The sequence below is a fragment of the Camponotus vicinus genome, unplaced genomic scaffold, assembly GCF_025532165.1.
Source record: "Camponotus vicinus isolate PSW18456_S1 unplaced genomic scaffold, iyCamVici1.0 SCAF_1, whole genome shotgun sequence".
Classification (NCBI taxonomy): Eukaryota; Metazoa; Arthropoda; class Insecta; order Hymenoptera; family Formicidae; genus Camponotus; species Camponotus vicinus.
Window position 1 is genome coordinate 24281191 of NW_028141945.1, and position 21164 is coordinate 24302354.

Below are 21164 nucleotides of genomic sequence, written 5' to 3' on the forward strand. Positions count from 1 at the left end.
GGGCATTGTTTTAAGACGTCTCACTCAAGACGTCCCAATCAAGACATAATTAAATGTCTCACTCAGGATGTTATAAAGACGTCTCAGACATTTCAATTAAGACGACTTTTAGACGTGCGTAATTCGGTCGGTAAAATAGCTGCATTGATTTATTGATTTATTCTATAATAAATAATAAAACTCATCTTAAGTTCATTTCTTTATTATATTTTGAATATTTATACATATTTTTATGAACACTATATGCTCCTAATAAATAATTTACGATTACTTTTTAAATTATATCTTATATGATATAGAGAGGAGAATATTACAAGAGAATTATGTATTAAATAAAATACGAATTTAAATGAAGTAATAAAGAATAGAATATGAATGTAAATATATCATAATAAAGAAATACATAAAAATATACTTTAATTTCTAATAGAAATAAACTACTTTAATATTTTTCAAAATGTTTGTGATAAATAAAAAATGATTTTTACTCTATTCATTTATGTGTATAGCATATATATGCTGTGTATATACATACATACTATAATACAAGATTGAAATCTTATGATCTGTACAATCTAAATCATATTATTTTAGTCATTTTTATCAAGGACCTATAGCTTACTATTCTGCTGAATTTACTTCCAAAATTGAATAATTGCTAGCTTAAATCTAATTAAGTTAAACTCTAGTCTAGCTAAAATGATTTAGCTTAAAAGAAAATGGATAGAATTTTTTCTTACAGGATTTCTCTGAGAGCAAAAATTGCAGATCCATAATTTTGCACGATAGTCTACTTGATATAATGGATTTAAAATAGCTCTGCATGTTAAGCCGACGGCACACGGTACGATTTTTCGTACTGGATTTGATAAGATTTAGTAAAATACTAAAAATGCACCAATCAGAATGCAGCATTTCTAATATTTTACTAAATCTTATCAAATCCAGTACGAAAAATTGTACCGTGTGCCGTAGGCTTAAATCTTGTACATAAAACTGGATCATATTGAATTGGCGGAAGATCTACTCGTTCCTTAATTGGTTGATACAAAGTTTTCAATGGTACAACTAGTCTAGTAGCATCAATACGCGATGATGACCAAGCATTCCATTGCGCACATCGTCACAATCTTCATTTTGTTGAATAAAATCTTCATATGTCATAGTGCTGTAAAAAAATATACAAAAGATAATTGAAATAGATAAGTGAAATATGATTTAAGATATACATTTACATATATTAAAAAACATATATTAATTTCAATGTTTTCTCATTTTCAACACTAAAAATGTTATGCAGCAACATTATACAGCCCTATTGTTTTTTAAATAATATCGTATGGAATTTTCAATAATTTACCAACCTTTTTCTCCTTGTTCCTTAAATAGTTGAGGCGATCTCCCGCATGTCGTAACCATTCTTGGATGGTCTTTTTAATATCGTGCATATTACTTTTTTCGTCGTCCGAAACGTATGCTGAAAAACGATTTGTTACATAATTATTAAAATATTTTGTGCTTTAATTCCAATAGTTAGAATAGGGTAGTCATGAAGTAAAGTATAGCTATAAACGTTTGCAACTTTTGGAAAGAATATAAAAATTTTGATCCGTAAAAAATTGGAAAGAGTATAAAGTGTAGAAGAATATTTGAACGAAATTTGAAGTAAGATCTTATTAATAATTCTGAAGAAAAATTTAAAGTTAAAAGTGCACGTTACATCTAAGCATATGTTAGATACTATCTCGAATACTGATGTTCGAATACATTAAAGGTGCAACTATTTTTAAACAATATTACATAAAAAGGAGAAATAAAAATATATCTTAAAGAAATAATAATTACCCATAATAACTGTGACAAAACTTGTGTCCTTAATTGCCGTTGATCCTTTTTGGCCTGTCCATGATAATTTGCGGCACAATTCATCCGATAATGTGTATTTTATAATATTCCTTGTCTTGTGAACGAAAGTGTTTCCTCCAATTTTTGCAATTTTCCTTTTCTATAACAGAATGTTACAAAAATGTTTAATAATATTTTCAATTTAAGCCGCTTGAAGAAAAAGGAAACATGAATTTAATATATTTTAAGAGCTTCTTTCAAAATTACTAAGCGACAAAAGGCAGCAAAAATTGTAATAAAATTTAAAAGAATGTTATATATTACGCTTTAAGTAAATTTAAGTAAATATTTTATACTATATATCTAAATTTGCGCACTAATAACCGCGTGTCTTTTGATTTTTATTTGCCTTTTTACCCCTTAGTAATTTATTATTATGTTGAGCCTATTATTTTCATTATTTTATTTTTCAAAATTGTTTTTATTATATGGATAAATAAATAAATAAATAAATAAATAAATAAATATATATATATATATATATATATATATATATATATATATATATATATATATATATACGGGGTGTGTCAGACCACCCGTATCAGCCGAATATCTCGAAAACCGAGAACGGCAGACAAAAATGTTTCCTATAAAAGTTATAGGGTTTCAAATAATGCACAGTAATATTAGCACGACCTTGAATAGCGTTGTCAAAATCATGTGAAGGTCACCTTCAATTTCTTAAATGGAACCATTTATTTTTCATTGCGTTATTATTCTTGTAGCTTATCTCGAGAGCTTTCCAAAACACTATAATTAAGTTAGTTTTCATTAAGTACTTGCAGAGTTATGAGGCTTGAAATTGTTTCTTAATTTTATATAAACCGTAAAATATCTTATTTTGTACATAAAAGTATTAAGGTGAGATAATTGTAAAATATTCATTTTTCGATTACTTCACCTTAATACTTTTATGTACAAAATAATGAGAGGAATCAATTGGTGTAAAGAAAACATAGTTATTTTTAAGAAAAAATTGTAATTGTTAATTGCAAATTACATTTTTTTTTTCGAAACAACTATGTGTTTTTTTTACACCAATTATCTTATCTTAATACTTTTATGTACAAAATAATGAGAGGAATTAATTAGTGTGACACCCAGTATATTCAATATCTAGATTTTGTCTTCTACTTTTATCTCTACAAAAGAATTTTTGTTGTTGATTGAATTATGGAAATATACATTTATTTCACATTTAAAAATGGAGAGAAGAAGAAAAAAGAAATGGACGCAAAAACAGAAAAGTACTCACTAATTGTTTCCGAATCTCTCTGTCCTTTTGGAGATCCGTGTCAAATTTGAAAAATTCGTCAACTGTTGATAGCGGAAATTCCGGCAATAATTGGACTTCGTCATTATTATATATTGTATTAGCTGGTCCTGCATTATTTATTAAATTTATTATTATCTCCAACTGTCTCGTATTCTTTTGTATGAGATTTTTAATAATTTTTTGTTCGGTACGACACGCATCTGTATAAGATAAAAAAGAAAAATATTTATTTCTCTTTATAAGTATCATTAAAATTATCTGTTTAGTTATTTTACACAAGTACATACATACGAAATTAAGTACATATAACATATTGCTATTATAAGTACAATATAACGATATAATTAAGAAGGAAGAATAAAGAATAAAGTTTAATACATACCACAGCATTTTTCCAAATGATTGCCGTTGGCATTGAAAGTTGTCATGTCATCACCGTCAAGCACATTATCAGGGCTAATCATATTGTCACCAATATCATCATCATCATCATTATTATCATCAGGCACATTGTCATTATTAAGCCCATTACCATCATCACGCACATTAGCATTATCGCAAGACACGTAATCACCTACTAAACTTTCGTTCAACCATTCCTCATCAGTAATGTCAACATCTGTAAATATAAAGTCTGTGAGTTCATTTTGTTAGTTATACTGTTCATCACAGTGTTATTAAATTTCATTCATTGTAAACTATTTTATATAATTTTCATTTAACGCAATTTTTTATATTATTTTTTCTAGAATATATTTTACACAAAATTAAAATAATTTGAAAATTTTTTAAGTATATGTAACAGTTTTTGATGTGGACTTAGCACCCTTTTTTAAAAAGATAATTTTTTAATAAACATAATCTAATTTAAATATTGCTATAAGAGTTTGCTTATAAACAAGTGGCTATATACTTCATGAATAGTTTAATTAGATAAGAAATAAATAAATACAATTTATTAACAACAAATCATTAATTGAACTTCACAAAGTATTTAATCACTTCTTTATATAAGCTTCTTTTTTTCCTGAAAAGTAAAAAAACATACCATTATTTTGCTTACCTTTATTAAATTGGCTGCTATTTCTGGGTACTTGCACACAAGAAGTAAGACGCACACTTTTCTTCCTCATATATTCTGCAAAATATAAAATATAATTTATATAGGATTTCATTTTAGCTTTAAGTAATACTTCGCAGCAAGTGTCATCACATAAAGTTCATTGTTATCGTTGCAGTAAGTTTGGAAATGTGTGTGTGTGTGTGTGTGTGATATATATATATATATATATATATATATATATATATATACACACACATTTCCCAACTTATACACACACACACACACACACACACACACACACATAGATAATCCATATACAGGGTGAGCCATTTTAATTAACGCACGCAATTATTTCGGAAACAAAGCATTTTAGAGAAAAATGTTTCAGACAAAAGTTGTTTGGTTTCGAGGGGGCCATAAGATGGTATCATCGGTTTGACCTTGAAGAGTTATTTGAAGGTCACATGAAGGTCACCTTCAATTTCTTAAATGGAACCTACTATTTGTCATTGCATATTCTCGTAGCTTATCTCGATAGCTTTCCAAAACACTATAATTAAGTACCTTTTCGTTAAGTACTTTTTGAGTTATGAGGCTTGAAATAATTTCTTAATTTTACATAAACCGTAAAATATCTTGTAAAATATTCATTTTTCGATTATCTTACCTTAATACTTTTACGTACAAAATAATGAGAGGAATCAACTGGTGTAAAAAAAGACACATAGTTGTTTTGAAGAAAAAATATGTAATTTGCAATTAACAATTCCATATTTTTTCTTAAAAACAACTATGTGTTTTCTTTACACCAATTGATTCCTCTCATTATTTTGTACATAAAAGTATTAAGGTAAGATAATCGAAAAATGAATATTTTACAAGATATTTTACGGTTTATGTAAAATTAAGAAATTATTTCAAGCCTCATAACTCAAAAAGTACTTAACAAAAAAGTACATAATTATAGTGTTTTGGAAAGCTCTCGAGATAAGCTACAAGAATATGCAATGACAAATAGTAGGTTCCATTTAAGAAATTGAAGGTGACCTTCATGTGACCTTCAAATAACTCTTCAGGGTCAAACCAATGATACCATCTTATGGCCCCCTCGAAACCATAAAACTTTTGTCTGAAACATTTTTCTCTAAAATGCTTTGTTTCCGAAATAATTGCGTGCGTTAATTAAAATGGCTCACCCTGTATATCCTATAATTATGCGTACCATTCAAGTTACTAAGACTGGTAACATTTCCGGATACTTGTGCGCCACTGCAAGAAGGCGTTTGCACGAGGTTCGTTTCTTCTGTAGATCCTACAAAATATTATTAATGTTATTAAACTTTGACTGCGGTCGGGGAAACGTTAGATATGCTTCGGAACATTATTCTATTTTTGTTCTACATTCCACGAAAATAAAGATATATGAATGATTTTTCGAAGCATTCATAACATCTTCCTGACCATAGCCATAGAATACAGTTAACTTAACTTTACTACTTTCGGGAAAAAAAAATTCGTCATATATGGATTTTGTCAATATCTGATCATGTCTTGCCAAATATAGTCGTATATATGATATATATTATCAAATACAGTCATATATGATAACCATATATCATATATGACTCTATTTGGCAAGACATGATCAGATATTGACAAAATCCATTTAGGACAAATTTTTTTCCCGTGAAGAAAAACTGAAACCATAAATACCATTAAATCCTTTGTTTCGAAGATTGCTGACATTATTAGATGGTACGTAATTACAAGGAGGCGTTAACGCATTCTTCTTTTTCTTGCTTAGATATTCTATCAAAGTTAAATACTATTACTTAATTTACTGTTCTTATTAACGATAAAATAATTACAATTAAATAAGTAGAATTATTATTAGAATTATTATCACTATCCAAGAAAAAAATGGGTATAATATAGTCAGATGTAAATATACATAATTATTAGATATGAAGATTTGATAACATATATAATTTTATATAATCATATCCGAAGAATGGCGTGACATGATCACATCTTTATATAATAATATTTGATCATCTATTTTCATATATAAATAGATCTAGTCGAATATGATAATAAAGATATGATCATATCACATCATTTTTCGAATATTATTATGTATGATTATATAAAATTATATATATGTCAAATCTTTTCATATCTAATTATGTATATTTACATCTGACCATATTATACGCATTTTTTTCTTGGGTAACGATTAAATGAATAGAATTAATTACCGGTTTTGCTGTAATTTTCAAGTTCATCATGAAACGGTGGTCTTTTAATTGTTCTTTTTTGTGGTTCCTGTATAATTGAATATCCTTGACTTAGTGCTTGCATTGGTCCTTCATCGGATGTGGATACAGTTTCTGCTCGTTTCTCGGCTTGTATGGCTGTTTCATAAGAATCTATGCAAAATAATTTTGATGTAATTACAAAATTCTTCCAAAATAAAATTACATAGTTTCAGTTTCATTACCATATGGCCCTACAATGCGTCTATACTGTTGAACATCCCAGTCGTCACAGGGAAAAATATTTTTCTGAACAGCTCTTCTGACGTTTATTTCTTTTGGTGGCCATTTGAAGGTTCTTGCCTTAACATTTACCCAAACGTCAGGTACTATGGAGCACCAATCGTCAAAAAATATTACATAATACATCTGAAATTGTTAAATTCTAGTACTGATTAAATGTTGAATATCATTTTCCTCAGTAATGCTAAAAAATATATTACACATATACAAATAAGAGCTCCTGCCCACAGAACGCGGAAGCGCTTGCCGCGCGGGAAAAAGTTACGCGGTAGCTAATAAACGCTAGGACAACAATACGTTGATTGATTACTGCGTCACTTTTTGCCGCGTGGCAAGCGTTTCCGCGTCCTGTGGGCAGAAGCTCTAAGTGTATCAAAAAGTGATGGCAATAAAATTGGCGTTATTTTTGGCATATAAGAGAAAATATCCAAAAAAAATATTTTTCACGTTACAGTCGTTAGAAAAAGGAAGATTAAAATCGAAGATTTTTGATAACTTTTAACATTTATCTGCATAAAAATAAATGTAGTACTATATGCATATAAATAAAGGTAACACTACTCACTGTTTTTACAAATGTAAAAGAGGCATTATATAATACATGTGATTGAAAAATATTTTTACAGCTTTAGCATCAATTTGCGTTGCTGATACTACTTCCACACTTGTTTGCCGCGTTGCTGTATGAATATTCATGTCTTGGGAATTACAAGAATACATTGCAATGGACTGAAGATCACAAAATTTTTTTCCAACAACAATAGGTATGTTATCTTTGTAGCCGATATATTCGATGCAAAACACTGATCCATCCTTTAAATAACAGCAATTATCTGCAGAATTCGTCGTCAGCAAATATTTTGCAAATTTCATACTTTTGTGTGAATTTACACATCCTAAGGGCATATTTCTTCCATCTGGATGTAGAAGTAGCGGTATATTTATTACGTTGCTATTATTAAAATTACTTTCACATTTAGTTATTGCGCGTTCATTAATTCTGTTGTTCAATTGTGACAATGGTTTTTCTGATTTGCGTAACATTTTCTTGAGTTCTTTCATAAAATTCTCGAAAGGAAAAGCGCAGAATGTATTTAAAGATCCATATCTCTTTACATCTTCACACAAATGTATTAAATTATGTATATTATAAACAATAGTGTCTTTTCCGTATAATACTTTAAATGTTCTGACAAAATATTTCAACAAATCAATAGCATATTCATTGTTACGTAAACAATCTTCAGGATGGCATAATATACGTATAGCAATATGTAGAGCACAGAAATGTTTGTAATAATCAGCGTCCAAATATTTCTGTAAAACAATAGGTCCCAAATAAAGAAGGAATAATCGAAATTCTGTTGCCTTCCACCTATCTAATTCGTTAAGTCCTCGTGGGCGACGAGCAAATTCAATTGGTATGAATTTACGCAAATTTAAAATGTCTTTGGATAATGCTTCTATCTGTGCCGCACGTAATCGCGATTTATGGGGCCCCTTCATCAATAGAAGCAGCATCTTCTTCATTACTCCTAAGCAAATTACATGCATATAATCCAAGGGGAAACTGTTAATTATGTCTATAGGCAAGTATTCGAATGGTGATACTGTAACGTGATGTTCTTCATTTTCTCTATTGCGGAAATTATTGTTTGTACGTAATCGTGCATTTTCTTGCAGAAAAACCATCTTATGGTTATAATATTCTCCTTCACAAAAACATTTAGTGCAACCAAAATAACCATTATGTCCTTTAACACCCGTTACAAAGGATTTGGCAGGAGCATCGCAAATAATAGCTCTGATTATTACTTGATACTTTTTTTCTTTGAATGAAAATCCTTCATTGTGCAGATGTAGATATTCTTCACAAAATTCTTCTAACAACTCGTGCGCATTCGTAGGCTTCTTATAACCGTGATATGCTCCAATTAAAAAGGGTTCTGTAGATTGATTGTTATTATATATTTGCCCAAGTATGGGCCATAATTGACTTGCTGAGCTTTTAGCAAGAGGTAAGCCATCAATGTTAACGTTAATTTTTATCAAATCATTGGTACTTTCATAATGTTCTAAGCGCTCCCGTAATGCTCTTTCCAGACCATAGTGGAAATAATGACCACTCGCGCATTCACGAATAATCGTTTCTGTGGGTGTGTGTAAAAAGGTTCTCGCATCGCTAGGCAAATTTTGGAGACCTTCTTCTCGAAGAATCCGCAATAAACTTGTTACAGATGTGTGTGGAACATTATATTCTATAGCCCAAGTACGTAAGCGTTGTTGTAAAGTGTTTTTTTCTTTATCTGTTGCAATACATGTTGAAAAAAAATCATGCATATTTTCAATGTTCTCGGAATCATGTAATTGCTCGTGTACTACATCTACTGATTGCAAAGGAGATTTATTTGTATCAAAATTCTCATTTTCGAAGCATTCTATATGAACAGAATTGTGTTTAGCAATAACATTGTCTTGCCAATTTTTCGTTATCGAAATGGCAGTAACATTTCTCTTTCGTTCTTGTGATAACAATCGTCTGTTTTGTTGTCTTCGAGATAAATCTCTGAATTTCTTATACTTCGGCATTACCTTCAATTTCTTAAATGGAACCAAAAAGGGGGTGCAATTTAAAAAAATTGAAGTGACCTTCACGTGACCTTCAAATGACTGTCCAAGGTCAAACCAATGGTAACATCTTATGGCCCCCTCGAAACTATATAACTTTTGTCTGAAACGAATTTTTGTCTGAAACGAATTTTTCTGTAAAACGTCCCACACAGCAAAATATATCATAGAGAGATCTAAGAGATATCTAAATATCAGAATATCTGATTTAAATAATGCTACTCAGATATGACTGGGATATCTATAAGATATCTTCCAGATTGCAAAAATGTATGATTTTTTCAACTGAGATATGATATCTGATCTTGCAACAAATCAGATAGAAAAGATTATATTTTCGTAAAAATATTATTAGAATATTTTGATAATTAGTTCGAATACCTTATTTTTATTAAAACCTATAAATCTTATTCTCAGTATTAAATCACATATGAGACGCGGTAAAACAACTACTAATGTGATGTTTGGAAATGCTGCTAGTGTGTTAGTAGGTGATTTTATATTTAAACGTAATACTTTGTTAGACGAATATTGGTGTGATATTTTAGATGAACAAGGAAGTTAATGCAATACGATAATCATTTGTTAGTGATTTTTTTATTTGGATTATTCAAAAAAATTACTTAATATTTTTGCTTTATTAGGATATTCAGGATACATACGATTAATCACACAAGACGAATACCCTGTTTTGCATGTTAACTGAGTGGTTTAGATCCGAGTACTAATTGTTTTTATTTAGAATATAACTACTCTGGGGTCTACCGGAGTAGTAGCAGCATAATCAAAATATATTGGTAACTTCATCTAACTAGTATTCCAATTTTTATCGCTGTAATTACATAAAATTTTTTGATTCATATAGTCGTTATTAGAATTTTAAAAGAACTAAGTTTTTAGTTGTTTATCATAATTTATTAATCACAATTAATACGAGTATGGAACGATACTGCATATCAATTTAGATAAAATAATGGAACGTACAATATACTAAAGTCTCATATTGTAATTAATGGAATTACTCAAAATTAATTGTGATTAATAAATTATGATAAACAACTAAAAACTTAGTTCTTTTAAAATTCTAATAACGACTATATGAATCAAAAAATTTTATGTAATTACAGCGATAAAAATTGGAATACTAGTTAGATGAAGTTACCAATATATTTTGATTATGCTGCTACTACTCCGGTAGACCCCAGAGTAGTTATATTCTAAATAAAAACAATTAGTACTCGGATCTAAACCACTCAGTTAACATGCAAAACAGGGTATTCGTCTTGTGTGATTAATCGTATGTATCCTGAATATCCTAATAAAGCAAAAATATTAAGTAATTTTTTTGAATAATCCAAATAAAAAAATCACTAACAAATGATTATCGTATTGCATTAACTTCCTTGTTCATCTAAAATATCACACCAATATTCGTCTAACAAAGTATTACGTTTAAATATAAAATCACCTACTAACACACTAGCAGCATTTCCAAACATCACATTAGTAGTTGTTTTACCGCGTCTCATATGTGATTTAATACTGAGAATAAGATTTATAGGTTTTAATAAAAATAAGGTGTCATCATTATAACGTAAGTTTTTAATATGTTTTTCAGCTTCATTTTTCGCTTCTTAGCTGTAAACAACTCGTGAATATGCAAATCCTCCCAAAGGAAAATTAGAACTAATCAACTGCATTAAAGATAACAATGAATTTTCACTCTGGACCAATTTTGTTTAAGTCATCCGTAAACAGTCGTAGTTTATCCAATTAATAACATGAAAACTCTTAAAAAATTAATGTGTTGTAACCAGTATATGATTACATATGTAAATATTTAGTTACAAGGAGAATTATTTCAAAAAAGAGAATTTAATTACGCAATGCGTAAAATAATGAAATTAGCTAATTCGTATCAATTCATAATAAGCGCCTCGTGATAACGCTATGACATGAGATATTAATTTAGTGGAATTACAATAATTTAGGAGGCATAAACTGAAATAATTGATTAAATAAGTATTGTTAATCAAAATTTCTATTTTTTAGATGCCAACATCCCTTTTTATCTATTAATAAAAGAAACCAGTATTCCTGTAGTAATAGCAGAAGACCCACAAACACTAATATTAATGAAACAAATGATTCATGAATTATTATTTCTAATTTACTCCATTAATATAATACAAAAATTTTGCATTATTTTATTAGCAAAGAAACGGCAATAAGAATTAGGCTATTAACTATCAATTGTTATTATTATTTAAATTTTAAATTTAATTTATTATGATCATGATTTTAATTTAATTACAAATTCATCTTAATGACGTAATCCTAAATTTTTTTACCGGGAATTTAGTAAATGATGATTTTCTACCTTAGTAGACGAAATAGATAAAATTTCTAGGAAATCAGAAAATCCTTCTAGTTTTAAATAAAATATTTAGGAAAGATATTTACTGTATAAATTAATAATAATCTTTATTTTATTTATATTAATAATTATTATTATATACAATATTTGATAATCTAAAGACAAATTTTATTTTGGACGAAGTGTAGGAAACAAAATTACATCACGAATAGTATGTTTGATATTAATAATAATTTTTAAATAATACAAATACCGCTACGAATATAACTAGAAAATAACTCCTCCAATTAAAATAAGATATTAATCCTAGAGGAGCTCCAGTTACAATTAATCCATCAAAATTTTGATATTGGAATAAATATTAAGTAAAGTTGGATGATTGCGAATTTTTTTATACATAAGAGGTTCTTAATATTTTTATATTCCTACAAAATAAAAATTATCAGCTTTAAAATTTAAATATTGCTCGATTTGACCAACAAAAACATTCCATTTTTGAAAAACTAATCGAAAAACAACTTTCTTTTTTTTGGCGCCCAGAAGAAATTATATTCTTATCTTGGGCACAATGTACTACACGTATGGGCAAAAAAATAATACAATGAATTAATTAACCAAATATTACAATCATCGTTCCTTGAATCTTTATTTAAAATAAATTCATCATCTTAGATATGTACACATTGAGCATAAACCAAAGTTAGTATTACGTCAATTAAAATTGCTTATGTTATTGATGTTGCCAGCATCAATAACTATCCTGAGAAAACAAAAAATATGCATAATTTGAGAAATATTAGCACGAGATCTTCGTTTATCTATAATTGCCCAACACTAAAAAATTAAGTTGTGATAGCACTCATTTTTTTATAAAAAATGAGTGCTATCACAACTTAATTTTTTAAAATAAAAATATATTCGTTTTTATGTAAGTTTCGCTTGCTCTTTTGCATTTGCTGAACGAAAACTCATGGAAGGTAATGCAAAAATCATACGATTTATAGCCCGTGATGAGGCCTTACATTTAAACTCTACTCAACATGTTGAAGATATTGTTGATATAAATCTTTGGGCTTGGAGTAATAATATTTCTGGAATTTTTGATTGCGGTATTGGTAAAAAAATTTTTTTATAAAAAAGTTAATATTTTAAATAATAAAATATTAAATGCGGCACGAGCTAATTTAAGTCCTGTACTAATTACTGGATTGCATGTAGTTATTTCTGGGCATAAAGAAGCAGTAATTACAAATTCATCTTAATGACGTAATCCTAAATTTTTTATTAAATTAGTATAACGTAAAACATGATTTTCCTTTTATTAATAAATTAGTCAAAACATCTGGAAAATCTAAATGTTTTTGGAAAGAAAAAGAAATTATAATTTATCTCTTAAGTTATATTTATCTATTAACACTAGTATTTTATCTGAATTTTATCAAATCGAGCGTTAGCATACTTTGTGTAATTTTGCAAAAAAATTATTACTGCTCGTTGTTGGAAACAATTAGGGGGTATTATATTTTTAGTAAAATTTTTAAATATAAATATTTTAAAAATTAACGTCGTTGATAATGTTTAATTTTTTTATTCATTAATAGCATTTTAACTGTTTTTCGACATAATTTTGAAATTTCACGTTCTCTAAATATTTTAAAAAAAAATACCGATTATGAAATAATAGGACCAACTTTAACCGGTATTTAATTTAGTTTTTTTTACATAACACCATACATCTTAAATAATAATAAACCGTGATTTTTAGTCCAATTTAATTGTTGATGTTTATTTTTAATTAGCATAACCTGTATTTGAAATACGAATGCATATATCAGACATAAAGCTTCGTATGCCCTTCTAATTGCAAATCAAGAATTATTTGATTATTTGCCATCAATCAATCCTCGCTATTGGAATATTACGTATTCTGATATATAAATCCTTTTATTATAAATCCCTAATCACTTAAAAAAGTAAACATAACAATAATTGAATGCAGTTGTAATCGGAGCGTCATATCTATATATTATTAGGAAATAAACAATGATTTCTCAAGAAACATCAATCATGATCATTTCTTATATAATAATATTTACAGGCATAATGATTATTATACCGTTAGGTTTATTTCCTTGCTTTTTTTCTGGATTTTTAACTTATGAAATTATAGATATTTTGATAATTAAGATATCAGATATTCTGAAGATATTCAAGATATATCAGATATCAAGATATCTCAAATACAACAAAAATTTATTGACGAAATGATATCTGATTTACGTCTGAGATATAGATTGCTGTGTGGGGTATTATTTGAGAAATATTTGAGGTTATTTAAAATGGGACACCTTGTATATAGAACGACCACCATTTTCAATTTTCATACACCGATTGTTTCGAAACTTTATCAATACTAAAATCTATCTATTCGTAGTTTACGTTACCTTTATTTCTTCGAATCGAAAGATTTTCTTCAGCTTGCACAACCACAATCACAATCGCACTCGATGAAAGATGGGAACAAAGGAGCATCTCAGATAAAGTTTTCATTTATCTTATGATAGCAGTCATTTGTCATAAGTTGCTAGTGTATTCGCAATATATACTGTGTCCATTTTGTGTGCAACATTCAATTTAATTTCAAATAACTGCATTATTGCATATTTGCAATACATGCACTAGCAACTTATGACAAATGCTGCTATCATAAGATAAATGAAAACTTTATCTGAGATGCTCCTTTCTTCTTTCAGTTAAAAAGAATGTCAAAAAATATATATTGATATATGAAATATGAGACCTAAAAGAATCAATAAGTTTTAAATATATCATGTGTTTTATACAAATAACAACTTACCTATAAAAACTAGTTTTATTTGGGGAATTATTGAATACTTGAATACGTGATCTGCGTAAATGATACATAAATTGTGGATACAAGGAAAAATTTTCTGCCAATCTAAAGCTAGTTGGATCATCTTTTGCATATTCTCCGAATTTTTGATACTGCAATAATAAGATTTTACACCTCAAAATAGATACAATATATATTTATGTGTAAATCTATATGTATAAATATATAAAGTTTAAGCTTTATATTAAGTGTAATTGGGCACAATTTTAATGATAGAAACTACTAACAAGTCTAATCAGAATATGATCAACCCATCTTCAAACATTTGGACCATCATCACTTTCTGCTCGAAATACAGTTAAACGTGATATAAAAACAGCTGTTGCTTCCTCAAATTCTATGCTTACATGATGCAAAGATGATGATTCATCTGCCCAACTGATTATTAAAGATATTCCTATAACATCATAAATATTTATGATATTATATTATTATTTATGATATTATAAATATTTATGATATACATATAATGTATAATAAAAAATATATTTACTTTCTTGCAATAGTAGTAACTCTAATTCGCCTTTGTCCATTACTATGTTAATATTGGATAATGAATTGAATACAGCCTCTTCCACTTTGCGGAATTGGGGCTGTATGTTAATTTGCAACTTCAAAGAATAATGCTGTTGTTGTAGATGGTGTCAATGAACAAAATTTCCACTGACAAGTAAGCCTACTTCTTGTAGTACTCCAACACTTGATCCTTTCTCCCACTGACATACAAAAGATCCAATTGCTCCAGGAACTTTAATTTTCTGAGATGTTTTTACTTCTAAGATTGCATTGAATGCTATTTTCAAATCACCCTTGGCATCTGTAGCAAATATTCGTTGAAAAGTTTGTTTGAATAATGAAGAATTAAATGAATCCCCCATCATCATATGACCACCAGTAGAGTTGCAATATTGTCGCCTTTCTAATAAACCAGTTTGGTGTCAAGAGCACAAAAATAAATATCTATTATAAATATCTATTATGGCCATTAGTTGCAGCACGTGATGCAAGTGTATCATAATGCTTAATTGCCTTTTTATGCTTAGCATTATCTTTTTGAATATCATGATGTGATCTGATTGGTTGTCATAAATCATCAGTTACAACTTGGCCAGGTCCTTGAGAACATGGTCCGCCAACAAATAGCATAATCCTTAAATACATTGATAGCATTATATGTAGGATTACAATGAAAAACATAACATATATACATCATATTACAACATATAAATACCTAGCATCAGTATTTGCATAACTAGCTTCTAAGAGACCCGTGGCGACTGCTAATGCCACACTTGTAGATCGCAATGAACGTTTCTCTGGCCCAACAGACCATGGATCACGTTACAGTTCTCCTAAAAGATCTGTCGAACTGTCTCATATCACACTTATGTACTGGTTACAAAAAGCGATTAGCAGCTGGCAATAGATACGCACCAGGTCCTCTTGATTTGGATTTTGTCCAGGAATTAGTCTACCTATACCTATCAAAATGTAATGTGAATAAAATGCAATAAAGTAATCATGAAGAACAATGACTAATATAGTAAATATAACTTGGGACTTATTCTATTCGTACCTAACATATCTTGAACTTTTGGTTGAAGATCCTTTGTGCTTCTAATTCATGAACTTGAATCATTTTGCCAAATGTGATAAGACCAATAAGAGCATTGAGTGAAAGCAGAGACAATGACATTTGTAATGAATCTTTAAGTGCCTCTAATTCTTCATCATCCAGACATATGTATCCGCAAAAAGTAAAAATATTAATGGCAAACATTGGGCACGCTAAATAATACATATAAATACATACAATTGGACTGAGATAGAATAATATTTAAAGTAATATATAAGTAACATATATATATATCATAAATTTATATATAATAAAAACTATAATAAATTATGTAATGTCAATAAATGATAATAAAAAAAATGTTCGAAAAGAATCAAATCTTAAAAAAAGTAAAATCAAAAATATTTGTTTCATAATATAACTATTCAACATATATAACACATATATAACACTATTATTCAAATAAATGCATACATTTTGATCATTTAAATATATTTCCCTTTTGTTTCTTATTTCGAAGAATTTCCTCATAAATTCTTTTTGCAAAGTTTTTTTCTCATAATTATTAATATAACTCACAATATGTGTATTATAATGTAACTTAAAAAAAATAATATATAATGATAACACAAATTTAGAATTTATTGAAATATAAAAATACCTTTACAATATTTTTATGAATACTATATGCTCCTAATAAATAATTTGATTTTTTAAATTATCTTATATGATATAGACAGAAAATTACAAGAGAATTATGCATTAAATAAAATACGAATTTAAATGAAGTATAAAGAATAATAAAGAATATGAATGTAAATACATCGTAATAAAGAAACACATTAAAATATACTTTAATTTCTAATAGAAATAAACTACTTTAATATTTTTCAAAATGTTTCTTGTGATAAATAAAAAATGATTTTTGTTCTATTCATTTATAATATCTTATTACTTACCACGATAGTCTACTTGATATAATGGATTTAAAATAGCTCTGCATGTAGATCTTGTACATAAAACTGGATCATATTGAATTGGCGGAAGATCTACTTGTTCCTTAATTGGTTGAGACAAAGTTTTCAATAGTACAACTAGTCTAGTAGTATCAATACGCGATGATGGCCAAGCATTCCATTTATGGAACGCACACCGTCACAATCTTGTTGAATAAAATTTTGTTGAATAAAATCTTCATATGTTGTCATAATGCTGCAAAAAAAATATACAAAAGATAATTAATATATTTTTTTACAATATAGAGTTTAATTTTTTTACACATACATACATATACATATATATATATATATAACGTAGCATAAAGTTGTAAGCGAAATGAACCAAATCCATTTCCTACTATGGCCATGTTCCAAAATTCACTGCCAGCGATGAAAATATATAATATACGTAACGTGAACTAAAGATTTTCAGCGCTGATAGTGAATTTTGGAACACGCCCTAAGCCCATTCTACAATGGCAATAACAAGGCTGTAGGAGTAAAGAATAAACTGTTTCTAATGAAGTAAAGACAAGAAGTAACGAAATAGAAATTCTCATTAGTACTCTAAGGTAATAGTAGTACAAAATGAGAATTGTCTATTTCATTACTTCTTCTTCTTTACTTCACTAAAAACGATTTAATCTCTACTCCTACAGTCTTGTTACTGCCATTGTAGAATGGGCTCTATGTATGTTCTACGGCGGACGCGCAATAAGAATTAAGAACGCAGAATTCTTCCGTGACTGCGTATGCGAGACCACCGTAGAACGCACGAAATCCATAGGAAATGGATTTGGTTATTTCGCTTACATCTTACAACCTTATGCTATGGCCATTGCAGACCCGGCTTTAAATATCATTAATTCTTACCTGTGCAAAGCACTGCTCAACTTTGGTAAATGGAATAATTTATTTTCCAACTCGACGCCGTCTAATGCCTGGCTGGCCTGGCACCGCGGCCATCTTAAAAATGGCGTCTTAAAGTAAATGTTCTTAAAAACATCAGAAAGACGTCTATTGGTCAGGTCTTAAAGACGTCATAAGAAAGGCATGTTTAAGACGTTTAAAAAAATACGTCTTAAATTGAATGTCTTACAGACGTTAGAAAGACGTCTATTGGTCAGGTCTTAAAGGCGTCATAAGAAAGGCATGTTTAAGACGTTTAAAAAAATACGTCTTAAATTGAATGTCTTAAAAACATCAGAAAGACGTCAATTGGTCAAGTCTTAAAGGCGTCATAAGAAAGGCATCTTTAAGACGTTTAAAAAAATACGTCTTAAATTGAATGTCTTAAAAACATCAGAAAGACGTCAATTGGACAAGTCTTAAAGGCGTCATAAGAAAGACATGTTTAAGACGTCTTCAAGACATGCATGTTGTGTGGGACGTATCTAAGACATATATGAAACATTTTTGAGATCTTTTTTGTAACACTTTACGAAGGTCTCTGAAAGGTATTTGTTGAATTTTGTGCTGTGTGGGTATATTCGTAGATATCCTTAATGAGGAATATCCAATGGATATCTAATATCCAATTATTTTCTGTATAGGCATATAGGTACGCAATGTTTTATAAGAAAGTTTTATAATTTCTACATTTTTAATATACTGAACAATAAATCATTAATTTGATTAAATGCGTTTAGTTGGTTATTATTTTTTTAATTACAATGCTTAAATATTTAAATAAAATATTTAAACTAAAAGATTGATAACACAGGTCTACAAAAAATGGGGTCATGATTGTTGTTGGGCAGCTGGGGGTCATTTCCGAAGTAATTTTCTGCGTAGAATCCGAATCCGAGGTCAGAATTGGCCCATCACGTCAGGATTTTGAGATATTTGAGGTTATATACTCGAAAAATGGCTTTTTGGGCTACTTTTGAGGTTATGTACAGGACGCACAAAATTTTTTAGCTCTTTTCTTCTAATTGCATCATTTAGTACTACTCTTTCCCTTCAAAATGAGCTGTCGAATGGTCATCTACGATTTTTCCTTGCAAAGTTACGGCCATTTTAAGATGACATGATGAATTCCAAACCCTGCGCCGTTATAGCCGAACAACCTCATGAGCATTCACATTAAACCTGTAAACTTTGAACTATAAACCCGAAAACCTGGACTGAAAACTGTATATATGGGTTTTTGGGGTCGCTGATGCTCATGAGGTTGTTGGGCTATAACGGCGCAGGGTTTGGAATTCATCATGTCATCTTAAAATGGCCGTAACTTTGCTAGGAAAAATCGTAGATGACCATTCGACAGCTCATTTTGAAGGGAAAGAGTAGTACTAAATGATGCAATTAGAAGAAAAGAGCTAAAAAATTTTGTGCGTCCTGTACATAACCTTAAAAGTAGCCCAAAAAGCCATTTTTCGAGTATATAACCTCAAATATCTCAAAATCCTGACGTGATGGGCCAATTCTGGCCTCGGATTCGGATTCTACGCAGAAAATTACTTCGGAAATGATCCCCAGCTGCCCAACAACAAAACCTTGTAGACCTGTGTAATCAATCAAACACATTTATTCAAGATGATAATCAATCAAACACATTTATTAATGAATTCTTTTCTATAGATTTGCAATGTATACCCTCAGTGCATATGCATACATCATAAATGGAAAATTAATTATCGATTCTAAACATTTTTAAGTTTTTTCGATGAGAATAAAGTGTTTATAAACTATTATCATAACCAGTTTGATGAAAAACAATTATGACTCGCAACATACAAGAAGATTAATGATGTTGAATAATGATATTAATAATAAAATTGTTTATAATATATTATTACATGATGGAAATAAAGATTATACATTGAGATAAAACTTACTATGCATATTGTACGTTTTAAGCGCGCTTAAGATGAAACTGGATGGATACGTTAAAACTTAATAAATCTAATGCATTTAAAGACTTATAAATTTGACATTGCGTAAAGCATTTTCAGCATTTTAAAATTAATAATTAATTTTATATTTTAAGAATGTTAAAGTGTTTCGAGCAATGTCAAATTGTTGAATCTCGAAATATATTCGATTTATTAACTACACAGGCCTGCGAGGGTCAGTTACAAAAAGCAGAGTAGGTGAATCTGATAAATTTTTTGACGCTGAAAACGAATCTGGCCGCAGAATTTCCCCAGCACCTCAGGTTTTCGAGTAATTTATAATTAAATAGTCCAAAAATGGCGATTTGGGCAAATTTCATGAATTTTTTATGGAAGAACCAAATTTTTTAAAATATTTCTGCCAATGGCATCATATAATACTAGTCTTCACCTTTCAAATCCATTTTCGATTGCCTGACGATTTTTTTTCGCTATTGACGTAGCTAAGATCCGTCTAGAGTTCTTCTTAAGAATTACCACTTACGTATACTATGTATATTCAAATGACATTAGGAGATATACATGCATATCATGATTTGTATCGCAAATCTTTCTTGCGTAACGACCAGATCATAGTATCATTTCGTGATTGAATCTTGAAACAAGAAGAAGCGGAAATTTCATATAACATTTTGCTCTTTAAAAAAAATCTCTTAAAAGATTTTTCATTTTTTTTTAGAAATATATCTATTCTCTTTTGCTTTCTTTTTTTCAATTATCTTATTGTATTTACCCACACAACATGCATGTCTTGAAGACGTCTTAAACATGTCTTTCTTATGACGCCTTTAAGACTTGTCCAATTGACGTCTTTCTGATGTTTTTAAGACATTCAATTTAAGACGTATTTTTTTAAACGTCTTAAAGATGCCTTTCTTATGACGCCTTTAAGACTTGACCAATTGACGTCTTTCTGATGTTTTTAAGACATTCAATTTAAGACGTATTTTTTTAAACGTCTTAAACATG

The 21164-nt window shown here is 28.9% G+C and overlaps 1 protein-coding gene across 9 annotated transcripts; it reads right to left on the reverse strand.

The window, feature by feature from the left end:
• Positions 1-186: 186 nt before the first annotated feature.
• On the reverse strand, positions 187-18458 carry LOC145959815 (uncharacterized). Of its 9 annotated transcripts, XM_083078985.1 has the most exons (18): positions 18172-18396; positions 17260-17512; positions 16301-16512; positions 15956-16205; positions 15218-15874; positions 14952-15121; positions 14668-14816; positions 14255-14610; positions 6748-6931; positions 6506-6676; positions 5961-6056; positions 5470-5559; positions 4248-4322; positions 3567-3803; positions 3164-3384; positions 1846-2005; positions 1365-1477; positions 187-1168 (listed from the first exon to the last, which is right to left on the reverse strand). In XM_083078985.1, exons 9-18 carry the CDS (start codon positions 6929-6931, stop codon positions 1154-1156), a joined length of 1362 nt encoding a protein of 453 aa, XP_082935111.1. In that variant the 5' UTR covers positions 14255-14610; positions 14668-14816; positions 14952-15121; positions 15218-15874; positions 15956-16205; positions 16301-16512; positions 17260-17512; positions 18172-18396; the 3' UTR covers positions 187-1153. The 9 variants fall into 9 exon arrangements, 8 of the variants coding, with proteins under 8 accessions (XP_082935111.1, XP_082935112.1, XP_082935114.1 ...); XM_083078986.1 differs by lacking the exon at positions 14255-14610; XR_014435188.1 differs by lacking the exons at positions 187-1168; positions 1365-1477 and adding an exon at positions 2545-2658 and having other exon boundaries at positions 1867-2005; positions 18172-18401.
• Between the last annotated feature and the right edge of the window lie 2706 nt (positions 18459-21164).